At 56.2% G+C, this 17697-nt stretch overlaps 1 protein-coding gene across 1 annotated transcript in view; it reads left to right on the top strand.

Moving 5' to 3' along the window:
- Nucleotides 1–17697, top strand: part of ADARB2 (adenosine deaminase RNA specific B2 (inactive)) — a 361537-nt gene that overhangs the window by 257141 nt on the left and 86699 nt on the right. The window contains exon 3 of the mRNA XM_060003592.1: nt 7342–8219. Within this exon, the coding sequence (XP_059859575.1) occupies nt 7342–8219 (878 nt within the window). The remainder of the gene's footprint in view (nt 1–7341; nt 8220–17697) is intronic.

Genomic DNA, 17697 nt, shown 5'->3' on the forward strand with positions numbered 1-17697 from the left:
GTTCCACAAAAGCAGAGTCACAGAACTGAGCAACCTCAGTGACCCTGTGGTTTGAGCCCTTGTTTCCTAGATGGAGGCGAGTGTGGAGGGTGTGGACAGGGTGCCCGTGGGTCAGAGCACGGCCTCCCCACTGCCCACAGGCCCGACCTCGCAGGTCCCATGAAGCTCCAACGGCTGGTTCTGTTCTCTCCTGACCAAAATTGGAAAGTTTCTAGGACTTCGTTAACTTAGTTAACTTACCGGTAATTACTTCAGTAACGTGGAACACACATGCACACCTTGTCTTACCACCCTTCCATTTACTGTGCTTCACGGATGCTTCTTACAAATTGAAGGTCTGGGGCCACCCCACATCAAGCAAGTCTATCGGCACATAGTTTTGTCAGAAGTAATGCCACTGCACACTTAATAGACTGCAGTCGAGTGTAAACATAACGTTTATGCACTGGGAAACCGGAAATCCATGTCATTCGCTTTATTGCAGTGGCCTGGAACTGAACCCACCATATCTCTGAGGTGTGCCGCATGTACACACCCACACACACACACACACACACACACACACACATTTACTTATACATATAAAAATACACACGTGCCCCCAAGCTGACCTGGACGTGTGGACAAAGCTATTTGATAAGCACGTGGAATAGATGCCTTGAGGAAGAAGATCTTACTCTGTTTCATCCCCTTTCCTGCTCGAGCTGCTGGGACCCTGGCTGAGTCTAGTCTCCCCGTAGGAGCCCTCTCTCCCCATCCAAGGGCAGGGGAGCCTGACGGCTGCAACACCGAGCTCCAGCTCCACAGCCTTGGGCAGTGAATCCATCCCTCGGGGCATCAGTGCCCGTGTGAGGGGCAGGGAGGGTGGCCTGGTGATAGAGTTGAGGATGGAAAGTAGGAGGAGGATGCACGAGGCTGTTTTAGGCAAAGACCTGGAGAAACAGGAAACGTGGATCAGGTTGGCTGACGCTAGTAATTAAGGCACTTCCCCTAACTCAGCTCACAGCTGAGAGGTAGACACTTAGCGATGAGAATGAGTTTTAATTGTTTATTACATGTTAAAGTGCCTTTGAAATGCTTGGAAAACCTTATTTTCTATCAGCGGATTAGTCATCCCCCTTTGTAATATGTGCTGTTATTGAAGACCCTGTTTTCATACGTTGTTCAAAGGTAAACCTCCAAATGAATGCACTTGTCGTAATACCTCTCACGAGCGTTGCCAGTGCAGTGCTATTAACGTGCGTCCAGACGCCGCGGACGTCGGGGAAGGGGTGTGTGTGTGGTGTGTGCGTGTGCGGTGTGTATACACATCAGGGAGGAAGGGAGGTGACAGAAGCCAGGGTGATTCCTCCTGGAAGTCTCCTGTTTTATCTTCAGACCCTGAGGGTGGGCGCCTGTGTTTGGTTGAAGTGAAGGCCCTGCCCCTCCCCGTGAGGCCTCACCTCTCAGGACCACTGGGTTCACCCCCTGCAGCCTCACGTCCTCGGTCCGCATTCATCTCTGCGTGGCGCTGGAGCCTGAGCCCCGGTGTGAAGGGTGGAGCTAGGTCGGGGTCGGGCCGTCAGAGGCTCAGCCTGCAAGAGGATGGTGCCTGTGAGTCCGTGCGCGGACCAGCCATCCTCAGGGTGGGTTTCGGCTGAGTCTACGGGAAGATGCAGGTTTTTCATTCTTCTTGTCCAGGAGGGCAACTCTGAATGCGATCTTCCTTGAACGCGGAAAAGGAGCCAGTCACTGCCCCAGCCCATAGCCCATCCCCTCCGTGCCCACCACTGACTCAAGGGCGTGATTGACTGGGTCACATGAGGAGGGGCCGAGAAGCCCACTCCCTGTCAGGCCCACAGAACAGCACTGGGGCCTGGAGGGAGGGAGGGAGACCCGCCTGCCCCACTGGCCTGGTCCTTCCAGGACACGTGGGGCCCACCTGGGAGAGAGGCGTCTCCTGTCTGCTGCCGAGCCTGACCCAGGAGCTGTCAGGGTCAGGTCTGCGCCCGACCACAAGGCCAGGACCAGGAGTCCCGAAGCCCGCGTGGCCGCAGCTCCCACAGCCATCCCCTGAGCACCACCTCGGACCCTCCTTCCTGCGCCAGTGGAGACTCCAGGCCCTGGGCTCGATCCCGCCGGCCAGGCCCATCCGATCTGGACATGGCGGATCCGATGGCCGGTTCTCTGTATCTCCTACCTACAGACGTGGTGCCGGGAAGTCTGGCAGCGTGATGACCAGACAAATGCTGGCCCTGAGGGGGCGTCGAGGAAGGAGACGCAGCTGGTGACACACAGGCACCTGCACTCACCCGGGGCCTGGCCACCTGGAGGCGACAGCCGAGGACTGGCCCCTGCGTGGCCCGTCCATGTCCAAGCAATGGCAGCGGGAAGCCCACCTTGACTTGGAAGAATGTTTCTCACCTGGAAAGTGAAAGCCCAGCTACTGCCAGACCAAGATAAAAGTCTGCTCTTTCCCCACAAAATGCACTTCTTGTACGCGTTGGACCTTTGACTGTAGCACTGCCTGTGCTGACGCTTTCTGTCGAGCAGGGTGGGTGCTCCCGGGGATCAGGAGAGGGTCGCTGTGACAGAAGCAGAGGGAAATAATGCCGTTTCACCTTTTCCTCCCGTGCCTCTGACTCAGACGCTCCCCTCTGTGCCTGGCGGTCTTCACTTTGCCAGCGATGGTTCTACTACTGCTGCGGGTGGTGTTTAGCTCATGTCGTTTGAGGTTATTTGCCTCTTTTCTTCCTGATTTCCGCAACGGAAGGACACGTGTGACTGTCTGGAAATCTGAGGCTGCCCACACGGACCTTCGACACGTGTGGTCATGGATGTCTTGTCGGGTTTGGCGAGGGCAGGAGAGTTCCCAGGGTCAAGGCCGCAACCACCCGCGGGGACACACGACACGTGGCCTCCGAGGCTGCCTTGAGGGAAGGCACGTGGCGTCCAAGTCAGACGTTTTCTGGGGGGACTGTGGTGTGAGCCCCAGGTGGGGCACAGTGGGCCCCAGACCCCTCACACCTCCTGCTCCCCCCCTGCAAGGCTGAGGGCCCTGCCCTGTGCTTGTACAGAGAGACAGATGGACAGAGACAGACAGAAATAGAGGGGCCGGGGTGCGGCAGGGGGGGGCAGGTGAGCCATTAAGGGGACTTCAATCCACTGCTGACTTTTAATATGTGCTTCCCCAGGCCGACACTTCACACACGATGGGGGGTAGGTTTCCTGCAGAGCTACTCCCGGCTCTGACGTGTATGAGCCCCTGAGCTACGACTGGCGAAAATAACAGTTATTTGGGGACTGAATTCCAGAGTGGGATTAAAGGACCCACTAATTCTTATACCCTCGTATGAACTGTCCACTGGAACTGCCTCCAGTGTACAACACACACATTCTCAGAATCAGATTGCTTTTATCACACAGTAAACATTCTCTGACCAACTCCTGCACCCAGAACCCTGGGAACACCCCAGCAGCTGGGCCGCCACTCTTCCCTAGGACTTAAAAAGGCGACGGCAGCTGTTCCCTCTTCAGTGGTCACGATCAGTCACTGTAACGCAAAGCACTCGATCTGGAGCCTGCAACGTTCACAGATGGCACTGAAAGTTTTTGTTCATTGTCTCCACTCATCCTGGAAAAGTCCCGTGTGGCCGGTTGTTCGTGCACCGCTCAGCCGCCAGCACCCGGAGTCCTGCCCACACTTTTCCCTCCCGCCTCTAGGGATGGACCACCTGGTGCAAACGCCTTCTGGAGTCGGCGGGGCCTCCGCAGGTGACAGGACAAAACCCACCCCTGGAGAGCTGGGGAAAAGCGTCCCCTGCAAGAACGGGCTCCCGACGATGTGGGATCAGCGTGACCTTTGCCCACGTGTGCATGAGAAGGGCCATCTGTCGTGCTGGCTGCCGTGGGAGGCTAGGTGTCCACTTCCCTTTTGCATGTCCTGTGCAGACACCAGATCGGCCCAGGGTGCCCCCGGCGTGCCCAGATAAAGGGTTAAGGTCGGCCACCTGCCCCAGGGGGGCCCAGGGAGCAGCCAGGCCAGGAGGGCAGGCGGAGACTAGGCCCTGCCCTGTCCCCACCTCAGGGAGAGCCCGGCATTCGGCCACGGGCTGAGGAGCAGAGCCCTGGGCTGGGGAGATGCGTGGGTCCTGCAATGCCCAGACCTGAGCAAGCAGGTGGGGGGCAGCTTCCCCAGTCTTCCGGGAGCGAAACTTCTCAGCCTCTAGACTGTCCACCTCTGGGTTATTCTCTCTGACGCCGGGTGTGTGAAACCTCTCAACTCAATGGAGGAGAAAATGAGAATCATTTCCTGGGTCGGGGAGGGGGCTGCCGAAGAAGGAAACGTGAACTTGTGGGATCAGAGCTACAGTTCTGTAAGAGGATCGCATGGACCTGGCAGGGACCTGGCGAAGGGGCTGGCAAACCTCAGCCGCACCAGACCAGCAAGGCAGGGTCCCCCCGTCGCCACCCCTCCTCGGCCCGAGACTGCCTCACGAGAGCCCGTGTGTCTCCAGCCCTTCTTTCTGGGGGTCCTGGAAGCCCAACTCATGAAATAAGCAGGGAAGTTGGGCCTTGACAAGATGCAGCTTAGAAGTGTCTGCCTCCCTTTTTCCCGCTCTTTTCAAAAGTGCAGTTGACTCTCCTCAGTGTCAGGGGTTTTGCTAAGTCCTTTACGGGTGTCCTCTAGCTCAACCTCATAATAAGCCCTAAGGCACGTGCTACCAAAACCCACATTTATCCTCTTAAGAAAATGGAGTTCAGGCAGGTGGAGGGACTGCCCAAGGTCATACACACCAAGGTCGGGGGAGACTGTGACCTCTCACCTGCTTGACCCCAGAGCCGTGGAGTGACCACCGCCCACCCTGCAGCTTCCCTGACCTCATGCAAACTCAGGAGGCCAGTTAAATGGAGCATCTGGGCCATGTTGGGGGAGCAGAGCCCCTAATCTGCTCGTTTGCAAAAACCAGCATGTGATATCACCCCCAGAGAGCATATGAGGATGGAGCCCAGAAGTCTGCACTCCCATCAGCTTTCATTAATTACTGATCATCGAGGAAGGGGTCTTCACCCGCGCTCAGATCTCCGTGGCTCACTTTAAGGATAGCAGTCCTAGGATGTCGAAGAGAAGAGTGCGGAAGCAGTTTCAGTGCAAGTGGAGGGGAACCTGGGTCTGCTGGGCTGCTCCTCCTAGATAAACCTTCCCCTCAGAAGGCTCAGAGGGCATCTGACATGCCAGCCACTTTAGTCACACTCACAGCCACGCTCAAGCCCCACGTCATGGGAAATCAGTGAGAAATTAGAGAGCTCCCAGTGAGTTTCTGGGCAATCTGCTGTGGGCTTCTTGGATTGGGTTATTTTTTTTTCCACCTTTACCTTCGGTTTGGGAAACCGCATGGTTATTCCCATCTACCACTCCTTGGCCCGAAATACCCCAAATGGCAGAACTCCTTGCTGTGTGTGCACCCAATATGCACAATGACCACAAAAAGAGGCTGAGACTCAGTGTTGATGCTTGGAAGGTAATTATTTCTACTGAAATAGACTGTAAACAAATGTTGCCCACCTCTAACTTATAAAACGCTCAGGTTCACCCCTTTGAACAAAACGACGTCTGCAAACCAACTGTTGTACAGAAGCAAACTGCTGGAGGAATGCCGATAGCCCACCTCGCAACTCAGAGCAGCTGAGGTTGCAGCAAACAGAGCTCTGAAGTCGGAGCCTGACGCCTTCTGTGGGGCACACCTGCTGGGGACGACGTGGTTGAGGAGGGCTGGCCCCGAGCTGGAGCCAGGACGCCTCTCTAGGGCGCCGGTCTTCAGCCTGCGCTGCGTGCCTGTGAGATGGTCCTTCTCTCGTGGTGACCACCCAGCAGCTGCACCGTCGGGACCAGGTCACTGACCCAGCGCGTCTTCCTGTTCCGGCTCTCGGGCTGGGGTGAGGGAGACACGCCCAAAGTCTGCCTACGCGCTGTGGGCTGGCAGTAAAACCCCCTCAGGTTTCCACTTGCTGAATGAGTTCCTACGGAGAAATCTGCGGGCATCAGGGTCCTGCGTGGCCCCAAGCCTGGCCGCTTCCTCCCGCGTCCATCCACGCTGTCAGCAGAGTTCCCCTCGGCATCCTCCTCTCCCCAGCTCCTAGTCTGTGAAACGGACAAGAAAGTGACCGAGTTGCCGTAAAATCGTCTTCCCAGCCACAGCAGACGTGCCTGGATGCAGTCACACCTCCCCCATTAACCGACGGTGTGTCCCTGGACAGCTGTTTCACCGCGTGGGGCCTCAGTTTCCTCTCCTAGAAAACAGGGCCATAACCCACCCCGGAGTGCATTTTAGGAGTGAGGGGCCAGAGTGAAGGTGTGAGTGAGGTCAGGGAAGGGTAACCCACCGCCCAGCCCTGTCATCCTCAGAGCCTCTCGGGAAACCCAAGGGTCGGGCGTTCCAGAAGCACGTCGACCAGGGCAGTGGGACGCACGTCTGTGGCCATGTGGGGACCCATGGCTGAGGTTCCCCAAATGGAACAGCTGTGTCGGAGGAGGGTGGTCCAAGAGGGCCAGACCAGAAAACTAAATTGTCATTACCCGCCTTCCTCACATCCAGTTAGCAAATGATGACTTTGCTAAATTTGCTTCATACCTTTTTGTGCAAAAGACAGAAAACCTCACAGATACAAACGAAGCCACCCTCTGAGCCTCTGTTCCTCCCTGTGTCCCAAGGGAGTTGGGACGTGTCTGAGCTTTACCACCTGTGTGGAGGCACGAATGCTGTGTAACCTCTGTGTTCTTGTAACTTATTAACCATAGCCTCTGTGTATGATTTTGCAAGTTGCTTTTATCATCTAACATTATATTTTAGAGCTTCATCTACGTAGAGGCATCTAGATCTAGTTCACTAAGCCTAAGTGTCACCCAGCGTCCAGGGTGTGAGCACACGATTCCCTCGCGTTCCACCCCGAGGGCAAGGCCTCCCTGACCTCCGCGTCGCCCAAACCCGATGGAGAGAGAGGCCACGTGTTCCCTTGATTTAGGGGGTCTGGGGGCCTGTGCAGGGACCCGGCGGCACTCAGAGAGCAGCTGGGAATGGCCCTGAGTGGGAACACACTCCCCGCCTGCATCCACCCCACTCGGTCCACTCCGGGCACCTCACGAGGCAGGGTCCCCTCCTCTGGGCCCTAACCCCCACCTGCAGGGGTGTGGTCAGTTCTGCGGGCCTGTGATCCAAGGTGCTGCCCATGTGGTCTCCCCATGGCCTCCAGAGGGTGCCAGGCCGGCTGGTGTCCGGAGGCTGAGTGTTGCAGGGGGTCACCTGCAACGACGCCCTCGGTCGGGCCACAGCCACGGGTCACGCTGTCTGTTCTCACCTCCAGGTACCAGCAGCGCCGACGTGAAGGAAAACCGCAACGTGAGCAACCTGGAGGCCAGGCTGCCACCCTCCGGGGACAGGGCCCGAGGGGGCGCACCCGGCCTGAAGAGGAAGCGGCCACTGGAGGAGGGCAACGGCGGCCACCTGTGCCAGCTGCGGTTCCTCTGGAGGAGGCTCTCGTGGTCCGTGGCACCCAAGAACGCGCTGGTGCAGCTGCACGAGCTGCGGCCGGGCCTGCAGTTCCGCACGGTGTCGCAGACCGGCCCGGTGCACGCGCCCGTCTTCGCCGTGGCCGTGGATGTGAACGGGCTCACCTTCGAGGGCACCGGGCCCACCAAGAAGAAGGCCAAGATGCGGGCGGCCGAGCTGGCCCTCCGGTCCTTCGTGCAGCTCCCCAACGCCTGCCAGGCCCACCCGGCCCCAGGCGGCACAGCCCCGGACTTCACCTCCGACCAGGCCGACTTCCCCGACTCCCTGTTCCAGCGGTTCGAGCCCACGGCCCCCAGCGAGGGCTTCCCGGGCCGCCGCCCTGCTGCCCCCGACCGCCTGTCCACGGCCTGCCGGCAGGGCCGGCTACTGGGCCGCCCGCTGGACCTGGACCTGGACCTGGGGGGCCCCGCGGCTCCAGGCGCGAGGAACCCAGTGGTGCTGCTGAACGAGCTGCGCTCGGGCCTGCGCTACGTGTGCCTCTCGGAGCCCGAGAAGAGGCGCGCCCAGAGCTTCGTCATGGCCGTGAGCGTGGACGGGAGGACGTTCGAAGGCTCGGGACGCAGCAAGAAGCTGGCCAAGGGCCAGGCGGCCCAGGCCGCCCTGCAGGCCCTCTTCGACATCCGGCTGCCCGGCCACGTCCCCAGCAGGAGTAAAAGTCACCTCCTGCCTCAGGTGAGAGCTCTCCGGTAGCTGCCAGCGGGCGGCGTCCTGGGGGTGCGGGGACGGGGCAGCAGGAGGACCCCCTGCTCTCTCCCAGACAAACCAGGTGCTGCTTCTCCCGCTGCGGCGTTGGAGCCGTTTGCCAACTCTGGGGAGAGAGCCTGGAAGCGTGTGAATGGAAAAATTGTTGGTCCCGACTTAGCAGAGGGAAGGGAGAGCTGGGCAGCCGGTCACCTTGGTGATGGTGACACTGGCTGTGCAGGGGGCAGTGGGGGCAGCAGGGGTTTGGGGCGGCAGGGTTCCTGACCCCAGAGAGGACTGAGGGGCAGGAAGGCCCCTCAGTGACTATCTGCGGCTGGGCCGAGGGAGCCTGCGGTGGGAACGCGAGTTCGGTGCTGGTTTGGGCTGAGTTTCTGGCTCCGGAGGCTGGAGGACGCTGCCTGAGCCGCGGGCCAGGTGGAGGGAGGAGCTCCGGGCTGGGCCTTGCCTCATGCCGCCACCAGGCCTCGTCACACCAGAGGACACGTGTGCTTCTCACAGAGCTCACCTCCCTCACTCAGGAAGTATTTCGTGCACCGTCCTTGTGTCGGGAAGTGTTCTTGTACCACTTTGCAAGCTCTTCCTTCCTATTCTTGTAACTGCTTATTTATGCAAATTTTCTTTTTTCTTACCATTTTGAGAACTATTTGTGGGCATCTCTAATGTATTAGCTACAGGAAGTTATTCTCTTTCACTTTTGGCATCAGTGAAGGAGAGAAAGGTTTTACAGTTAAAGGCCTTTAGCCCAGCTCAGGATCCACAGTCAGAACTCAGCACTTGTAAGTCACTGCTCAGATCAGGGCACCTTTACCTCACGGCACCTCGGGCAGAATCCACTATTTGCCTCAGGAGGTCACGTGTCCACTAGAGGAAGCAGGGCACCACCCAGATTCAGGCAACTGGAGGGGTTCTGGACAGTGAACCAAACAAATGCACTAGGACAGAACCCTATGTTGAATCACGACCAGGAGCAAGCATCCACCCGTCCATCCATCCATCCATCCTTCCATCCATCCATCTGTCCATCCATCCATCCGTCCACCCCTCCATCCACCCGTCCGTCCATCCACCCATCCGTCCATCCATCCATCCACCCGTCCAAGCATCCACCCGTCCATCCATCCATCCATCCTTCCATCCATCCATCTGTCCATCCATCCATCCGTCCACCCCTCCATCCACCCGTCCGTCCATCCACCCATCCGTCCATCCATCCATCCACCCGTCCATCCATCCACCCATCCGTCCATCCGTCCATCCATCCATCCATCCATCCGTCCACCCATCCGTCCATCCATCTGTCCATCCATCTGTCCATCCATCAGTCCATCCATCCATCCGTCCACCCCTCCATCCACCCGTCCATCCATCCACCCATCCGTCCATCCATCCATCCACCCGTCCATCCGTCCACCCATCCGTCCATCCATCTTTCCATCCATCCATCCATCCACCCATCCGTCCATCCATCCATCCATATTTCCATCCATCCATCCATCCATCCATCCATCCATCCACCCATCCGTCCATCCATCCATCCATCTTTCCATCCATCCATCCATCCATCCATCCATCCACCCATCCATCCATCCATCCATCCATCCGTCCATCCATCCGTCCATCCATCCATCCACCCATCCGTCCATCCAACAAACATTTATTTGACTCTGGCAGGTGCAGAGCACAAACAGGCAGAGCAGACGTTGGTCTGGTCCCCACAGCTTGGCCGCGTGAAGGTTTCATTGAACAGGGAACCCCATGAGGGGGGCAGCTGTTTCTCCTGCTACCTCCGCCCCCAAATCATTCATTTATTTTCAAATATTTACTGCACCATCCAGGAGCGGGTTGGAGGCGGGTAGCCCATAACCTCCATGCGTCTTGCCTTTCGACCCACCCTCAAATAATACACAATCCAGGTAAAAGCGGGCGTGTGGCGTTGACATGAGTCCCTGCCAGAAACACTGCAGCCCTGCTGTCCCTTCCTTACTCCTCCTCTTTTCTTCTTCTCCTCCTTCCTGCCTGGTGTCTCCACCCACCAACCACCGTCTGTAGCTCAAACCCACCAACAGCTCCCAAGGAAGCCCCTTTGCCCCCCGCGGCCTGGATGACCCCAGGCTGCCCTTGGCCCGTGTCCTCCCGCCACCGTCCCTGGAAGGCCCCCCTCCCCACGGGCTGTGGGCACCCCCTCCTCCTCTGCCCGATGCTGTTTAGCAAGAAGTGTCCTTCCTCCAGCTCCCACTGCCCCCCCCACCCCAACCCCCATGAGTTGAATGATGTCAGTGAGTTCCGGCCGTGATGCCTTTTCCTTTCATGTTGTCAACCCTGAGCTCTCACGATGCAGGAAACCACTACTTTGTAACAGTCATTTGACCCCAGAATGCAGCACATCAGTTAAAGCCACAGCCACTGAATTATTTTTCCCTGACAGTCCGCTAACACCCAGACTGGATGATGGAGAGAGCGGAGCAGCGGGAAGGCCGCAGCCCGTCCATCACACCCGCCCCGTCCTGGAGGCTCATTACCTGCTCCCCTCGCCCCTGCAGCGGGGCGGTGGGGCGCACACGCCGGGCGCTCAGGACCAGGCGCCCTCTGCGGCTTTATTAAATTCGAATCCCACCTTGGACGTGGTCTGGGTTCAGGGACTGAGCTTCAAAAGAAAGATTCCAGGCGTCCCTGTAAACGCTGCTCTGCTTTCCTCCTCTGCCCCGCGCCATCCGCACCGCATGCTTCCTGCTCACGCAGGTCCTGGTGGCCAGAGGCACGACCTTTGTTACCTGTCTAACTGCGCCATCAGCACCTGTGCCAGGAGACAAGCCAGGCCCCCCAGCCCTGGCAGGGCCCCCAGAACCGCCGTCCACACCCCCAGGAAGGGCAGCTCCCACCACTGAGCTGTGAGGGACCCTGCCCAAGTCCGGGTGGGGTGGGGGGAGAGGCAGGGGGTGGCAGCAGCGGTCACCGCTGGAGCGACACAGCTTCTGGACCTCGGGTCTCAAGCTCAGTATTTAATGCTCTCTGCCCGAAGTCTGGGTTCTGCCCCACAGGGCGGGCTTGGTGTGCAGGACACACCAGGGGTCTGCTTCTAAGGCTCGCTCGCCAGCTTCTGCCGCTGCAGAAGCAAATGAAGAGCTGGCGCCTCTGCTCAGGGCTTTGAACCAAAGGCTCAGTCTCCTCTGAGTGAGGTGTCAGAACCGTCCCTGGGGGAGCTCCCCTGTTTAAGTGACGAAAAATGAACAAAAAACTTCTAAGGTGTCGGTCGTGTGGGGAGCGTGTGTAAAACACCACTCTGGGCCCGGCTGCCAGAAATCCAGGACCAGGCCCCTGCCGTGCTGATCCCCACGCAGGTGGGTCAGGACCTGCTCTGTCGGGGGCCCTGGGCTGTTCGGCCTCAGCCGCAGAGCAGGTCACGGCAGGGCCAGCTTGGTGGGTCGGACGCTCACCCCGTTGTGAGGACAGCTCTGAACAACATAGCCCCCCAGATGTCCCTCGGGTCAGACCCCCAAGGACCACCACCCTCGGCGCCCGGACATCACCTTCTGTGGACAAGTGAGGTGTCTGCTCGGCCAGGCTGAGGTAAAGTTTCAACCTCCATTCTAAAACAGTTCTGAAGAATAACATTCTCGATAAAGATTAAAATCACAGACTTCGATTTCTGCGGTATCAGATTTCCACCATTTCCTCAACCTGGGGGTTTTCTCAGAACCAGGCTGATTCGTTCCTTCAATTTCATGAGCTCTGACTTCAGGTTTCTTTGCCAGAGTGATGAGAACACGACTTTATTAAATTCTCTAACGGCGCAGGCCCAAGCGAATGGGCGCTCTGCAAACACCAGCTGACACGGTGAAAGAAGAGCCCAGGGGTTGGTGGGAGAGCCAGCCCTCAGATTTCCTTTAGGTTCACGGGAAACTTGGAAGCAATAACGAGACGGTGTCAGAATATAAATGCTCATTACCTGGAACATCCTTGTTATAAAAAAAAACAAAAGTAAAGTCACAAAATCTAGATCTCTGTGGTCTTCACTTCCCACCCTTAGAAAAGAGTTAATAACAGCGTTAAATTCAACCAGAAAGGCTTATCTCTCAGCATTTTGGCTCCGTGGAAACAGAAGAGCTCCCACGTGATGAGAGAAGAAAGAAAGTGACTAAAAATTTCGGTGATGCAGGAAGGGGGAGAGGTGGTGACAGGTCGCCCCTCGTTTGAAAACTACCAGGTTTATTATCTTGTTCCTGAGTCTCTCTTCACCCGCAGTGATTCCCTTTGTTTGTTTGTTTTGTTTTGTTTTTAATTTCCATGTCAGGCTGCAGTGGAACTAACAGTGTCTCAAAGATTTTGTCAAAACAACTGAAGCACTTTCTCCCTGAGAGTAAGAGGGGGATGCCTTTAAAACTAACCATGAAACCTGCTTGCTTCTCAAGCCCTTTGCAGGTCCTTCTAGGGAGCGGACGCCCCAGGCCTGTCCTGGCCATTTGTCAGGCACTCGGCACACTTAACCCGCACCTACTCTGTTCCCTGGTGGTACAGCTCTCACTGCTGGGAGGGGGGAACCATGGGGACATATAACATAATGGAAATGAACAGTGCTTTCAGAGTTCAGCATTTTATAGCAAACTTGGATCAGAGCTCCCGTACGCAGTCCATTTCATGGAATCTTCCCCCAGAATTAGCTTCAGAATTAGACCAGGGGCCTGACTGTCACCTCGTACTCAACAGCTGCACTTTGGGACACAAACAGACCTGCTGTCCTTCTCCCAAAAGCCAGCGTGACCCCCGCCGCCCCGGACACTTCACAGGTTGTTTTTGTAATTTCACAGTCCTGCCAGTCTGTCTCCTTCAACAGAGGCAGCACCTTAACTGCTGTAACACAGAACTGTTAATATTGATGCCACAAATTAGCGTTGGAGCTGTCCCCAGATTTTAAATGGGCTTGGATTACAAACAGTGTGGAAATCACACCTACTTGGCTTTGAGACGGTTTAACACTGTCCGAGATGTTCTACCTAAGGACACCCTGAAATTGCAGCAGATGCCTGCAGGGTCCCCCTCACGAGCCCGGGGGCCTCACTCTCCCAGACGCTTGGGTCGGCTCTGCCCCGGCCGCATGTCCAGCCCTGGCAATTCCAGAATGACCTCCGAAGGACAGCTGCAGCTTTACAGGTTCTACAAGCAGAAGGGGACAGTCCTGGGTCCTAATTATTTTCCTGAAAAGGGCTGATTTCTTTCTGCCTCAGCAAGGCGTTCCTCATGGCCACACTGTCTTGGGTGTTTACCTTCTGTTTCCCTGGGGGGTTGGGATTAGGACGGGACCCCACCACATCCTGAGACCCACCAGCACAGCAGACCCCGACTTTGAGCGACTCTGGCCACAAAGACCCCAAGCTGAGGAGCTGGGCTCCTGTGCTTCTCTAGACAGAGCAACACACCTGGTCTCTGGGGACCTCCCCTGAGCCCTGCAGGCTTTGGCAGAAGGTGCCGGGGGCCTGGGGGTGGGGTGGTGTACAGAACCCACCTACCTTCCCTGTCCTCCCCCTTTTCCACCTGGATGTGCACCCTCACCACCACATTGCCCCAAAAGCCCGGGCGTCAGGGAATCGAATGTGTCTCTTCCCTTGGAAATCACTGGACAGGTGATCTGAACACCAGGCTAATTTTGGTGACTCTGGTTATAAAGAACAGGTGGAAATCCATGCAGGCAGCGTGGAGAGGTTGTGGTTGGTGAGAGCCAGGGTGGAGGGTGGCCACTTGCCTGTGAGGATTTCTGCTGAATTTGTGGGGAAACACAGAAACTGTAATATTCATGTTTTACTTTCAATGTGCACGAAGTTGAAATGTAGCAATTCAGGATTTTTATAAAAGTATATCTCTGTCTTAGTCCAGTCAGGCTGTTGTAACAGAATCCCACAGACTGGGTGGTTAATAAACATCAGACATTGATTCCTCATGGTTCTGGAGGCTGGACATCCAAGATCAAAGTGACCACAGATTCTGTGTCTGGTGAGAGCCTGCTTCCTGGTTCACAGACGCGTCTTCTCGCTGTGTCCTCACCTGGAGGAAGGGGCGGGGGCTCTCTGGAGTCTCCATCATAAGGTCACTAATCCCATATAGGGGCCCTCCTGGCTCAGGTAAGTACCTGGGGCAGACGCTGGCAGGGCCTGTGTAAGCTGACCCGGCCTGGACCCCAGTGCCCAGGGTGCAGTAGGTCCAGGGGAAGTTGTTACTTCCCACCAGCAGGCCCTGGGGTGTCCCACCCCTGCAGCAAGGCTCGGGACTCCAGCTCCAGGTCTAACTCTCTCATGCCGGGGTGCCCAGGTGCCCAGGTCCCGGCAGCCTGTCCGCCTCCCTGTAACTGTTCTGCTCGGCCGTGGCCACTCTGCCCCCTGCCCAAGGCGAGCCCCTGATTATCCAGGCAGCCTTCTTCCTTTCAGCACCTCAGCTCCGTCTGTGTTCTGTGGCCACACACACCCTCTTGTGGTCCACGAGGAGGGAAAAGCAGCCTTTTACAGAGGGAAGACACCCACCCGCCCGTCCAGCCAGCCCTGACCTTCCGCACGTCGTCTCCTCGGTAGAGGCACTGACGGCCAAATGGGAGAGATGGGTCTCCTCACGGCTGCCACACACGGAGGAGTTTCCAAAAATCCCTCTGCAGCGAGGGTGTGGAAGGCACTGTAGATGCTAGCAATACACTTACGCACTGACACAATGTCCACACAATATAATTTATACGATACAATGTGTATCATGTGTGTACAATATATACACAGTACAATTTATATGATACAGTTTATACAATGTACACACAATGTCTACACAATATAATATATAGGAGGTAATTTATACAATATACACACAATGTCTGCACAATGTAATTTATATGATGAAACTTATAAAATGTACACACAATGTCTACATAACATAATTTATGTAATACAATTTGTACAATGTGCACACAATGTATACACAACTTATACAATTTGTACAATGTACACTCAATGTCTACGTAATATAATTTATACGTTACAATTCACACAGTGTGCACACAATGTCTACACAGTCTAATTTATATGATACAATTTGTACAATGTACACTCAACGTATACAACTCACACTTATAAATGTACACTTAAACATGATAGATATAATGTACCGTATACATTTATACAGTAGCCCCCACCATCTGAATTCCTACTAAAAGAAGTTTGGTACAATTTAAGTTAGAAGAGTTAAATACGTATTTAAGCCTGTATGTTCCCGATACTGTGTTTGGCGTCTTAGTTAACATGACTGTTGATCGATCAAGCAGAGGCCGTAAGCCAAGCTTCCCCAGTTACCTCATTATTCTGCAGCCACGACTGACGCTGGTGGTGCCGGCGATGATCCATGGGGACACTAGGAGCTGGTATTTATCAGACGTTTACTGTGTCATGTGTTGTTTTACACGCTTTACGTATAATAGCACATCCGGGCCTCACAGAAACCTGGCAGGCGGCACCACTCACATTCCCTGTACAGACAAGGATGCCGAGGGGCAGGAAAGCGCAGCCCTTCGGAGCCGGGAAGACGGTCCCAAGGGGGGCAGAGACCCTCCCTCAGACCCCAGGCTGCCCTCCCCCTAGGCCCTGGCACTTTTACAGGTTGGTCGAGGAAACGGGGCGGCACGTGGCCCCCGGTGATGGGAGCGACACAGGGGACACAGTGTGGGCAGGAAGCAGGAGGGAGCAGGCGACCTGGAGGGCTGGCAGAGGACAGGGGGCTCCCGGGGCAAGGGCCACCCGCACCGAGGTGGCAGGGTGGCGGGGAGCTCGCCGGCTCCCTCTCGGGAAGACCACCTTTGTCAGTGCAGAGGCTGCCCTTGGCCGTGTAGACAACAGGATTTGTCGGGATGGCCAGGTCCCCTCTTCCTTGGGGACACACTGTTACAGTGAAAAGGAGAGACAGCAGAAAAGAGATGACAACTTGGAGAAAGAGGCAGAGGAGGTGAAGAGGAACGTCCCGAGGGGAAATCACCTCCAGTCCAAGGAGCCGTGGGGGGTGGGGGGAGACCCAGGAAGAAGGAGGAGGGCGGGTTCCCCGTGGCCGCTTGCCTCTGCGCCTGCCCGACGGACGGACATGCCAGGGGTGGGGGGTGGGAGGGAGCCCTGCAGACCCCGTCTCCACACAGACCCAGCTCCGTCGCCCAGCTGTGCCAGGCGGCTGTGCTGTGCTCGCCCTGTAGGGCCTCTGGGGCCGGTCTCACTGGTCCCCAGGACTCACACGGGGTGGCTGTTTGTTCTGAGGGCCCTCAGGTCGCGGGATGTCGAGGCTCCATGGGTGCCGAGTGTAGACCCACCACGCGGCTACTCTGACGAGGTTGACACTGGCCTGGAGCGCAGAGTGGGTCTGAAAGTTGCCCTTCAGGACCTGCATCCCCGCGGTTGCCGCCTCATAGCTGTAACACCCGCTTCTTCCCAGGTAGGTTTAGGTTGTGCAGCACAGTGATTCAGTTAGACACACACACATATGCATATACTTTGTTTTCAGATGATTTTCCATTGTAGGTTATTACAAGATATTGAATATCGGTCCCTGTGCTGTGCTGTAGGACCCTGTTACACTCGGCTGTGTTTTTAAGGCAAATGCAGCAGCTTCCCCAATTCTCTCTGGGCTGCGTTGGGACCTGTGTTTGAAACATCACCATCCTTCATGACACAGGAGGCAGAGAGATCCTCTCCGTTTGGAGAGAGATGCACTCACGTCCCCAGACCTCATCGCCTCCCCCCTCCGTCTCATCACCCCTCATCCCCGCATGTTTGAGCCCAAATGGTGCAAGAAAAGAGAAACAATCATTTGCAGCAATAGCTCAACAATTAAACATTTTGAAAATGTGTTTTCTACATTAATGCCTTCTGGGGAATTATGAGTTCACTCAAGTCCTCAAAATTATAAGCCTACAGGACAAAAGTTACAAACACCGAGCAGGAGAAACTTCTCTTTAATACAGGGCTGTTTCCCCAAGGTTGTGATTACAGCAAATCAGTGATAAAAGTCATCTTCTGCCAGCGGCGTCAGTCTCTCCGCATCTTAACCATGTTTCATTTGTGACCATTTCAGGAAAAGGACTCTGGGTCGCCTGGTCTTGGGTAGAGGTTTTATTCAGTTACCTAAATGGAGAAATCGGAGAGAACGTGCCTCCGTAAAGCGCACGAGTTGGCCTGCAGCATCCGTGGAATGTCATTTTGGGTTCACAACAGGGTCGTGAAGTGAACAGGCAGGCGGAGGCAGAGGCGCTCGGCAGCGTGGCCTTCCTGCCAGCACAGAGTTCGCCCCAGGCGTCTAGACAGGAAGACGACAGGAAGGCAAGCCCACCCGGATCTCAGCAAAGGCCCTTTCTTCCTGCCAGCTCTTGGTCAGGTGTCCAATGGCCTAGCCACTCCAGGCCGTGGGATCCAGGTCCCAGAGCCAGGAACAGCCCCGGGGCCAG

Source organism: Delphinus delphis, chromosome 2 (genome assembly GCF_949987515.2).
Source record: "Delphinus delphis chromosome 2, mDelDel1.2, whole genome shotgun sequence".
Classification (NCBI taxonomy): Eukaryota; Metazoa; Chordata; class Mammalia; order Artiodactyla; family Delphinidae; genus Delphinus; species Delphinus delphis.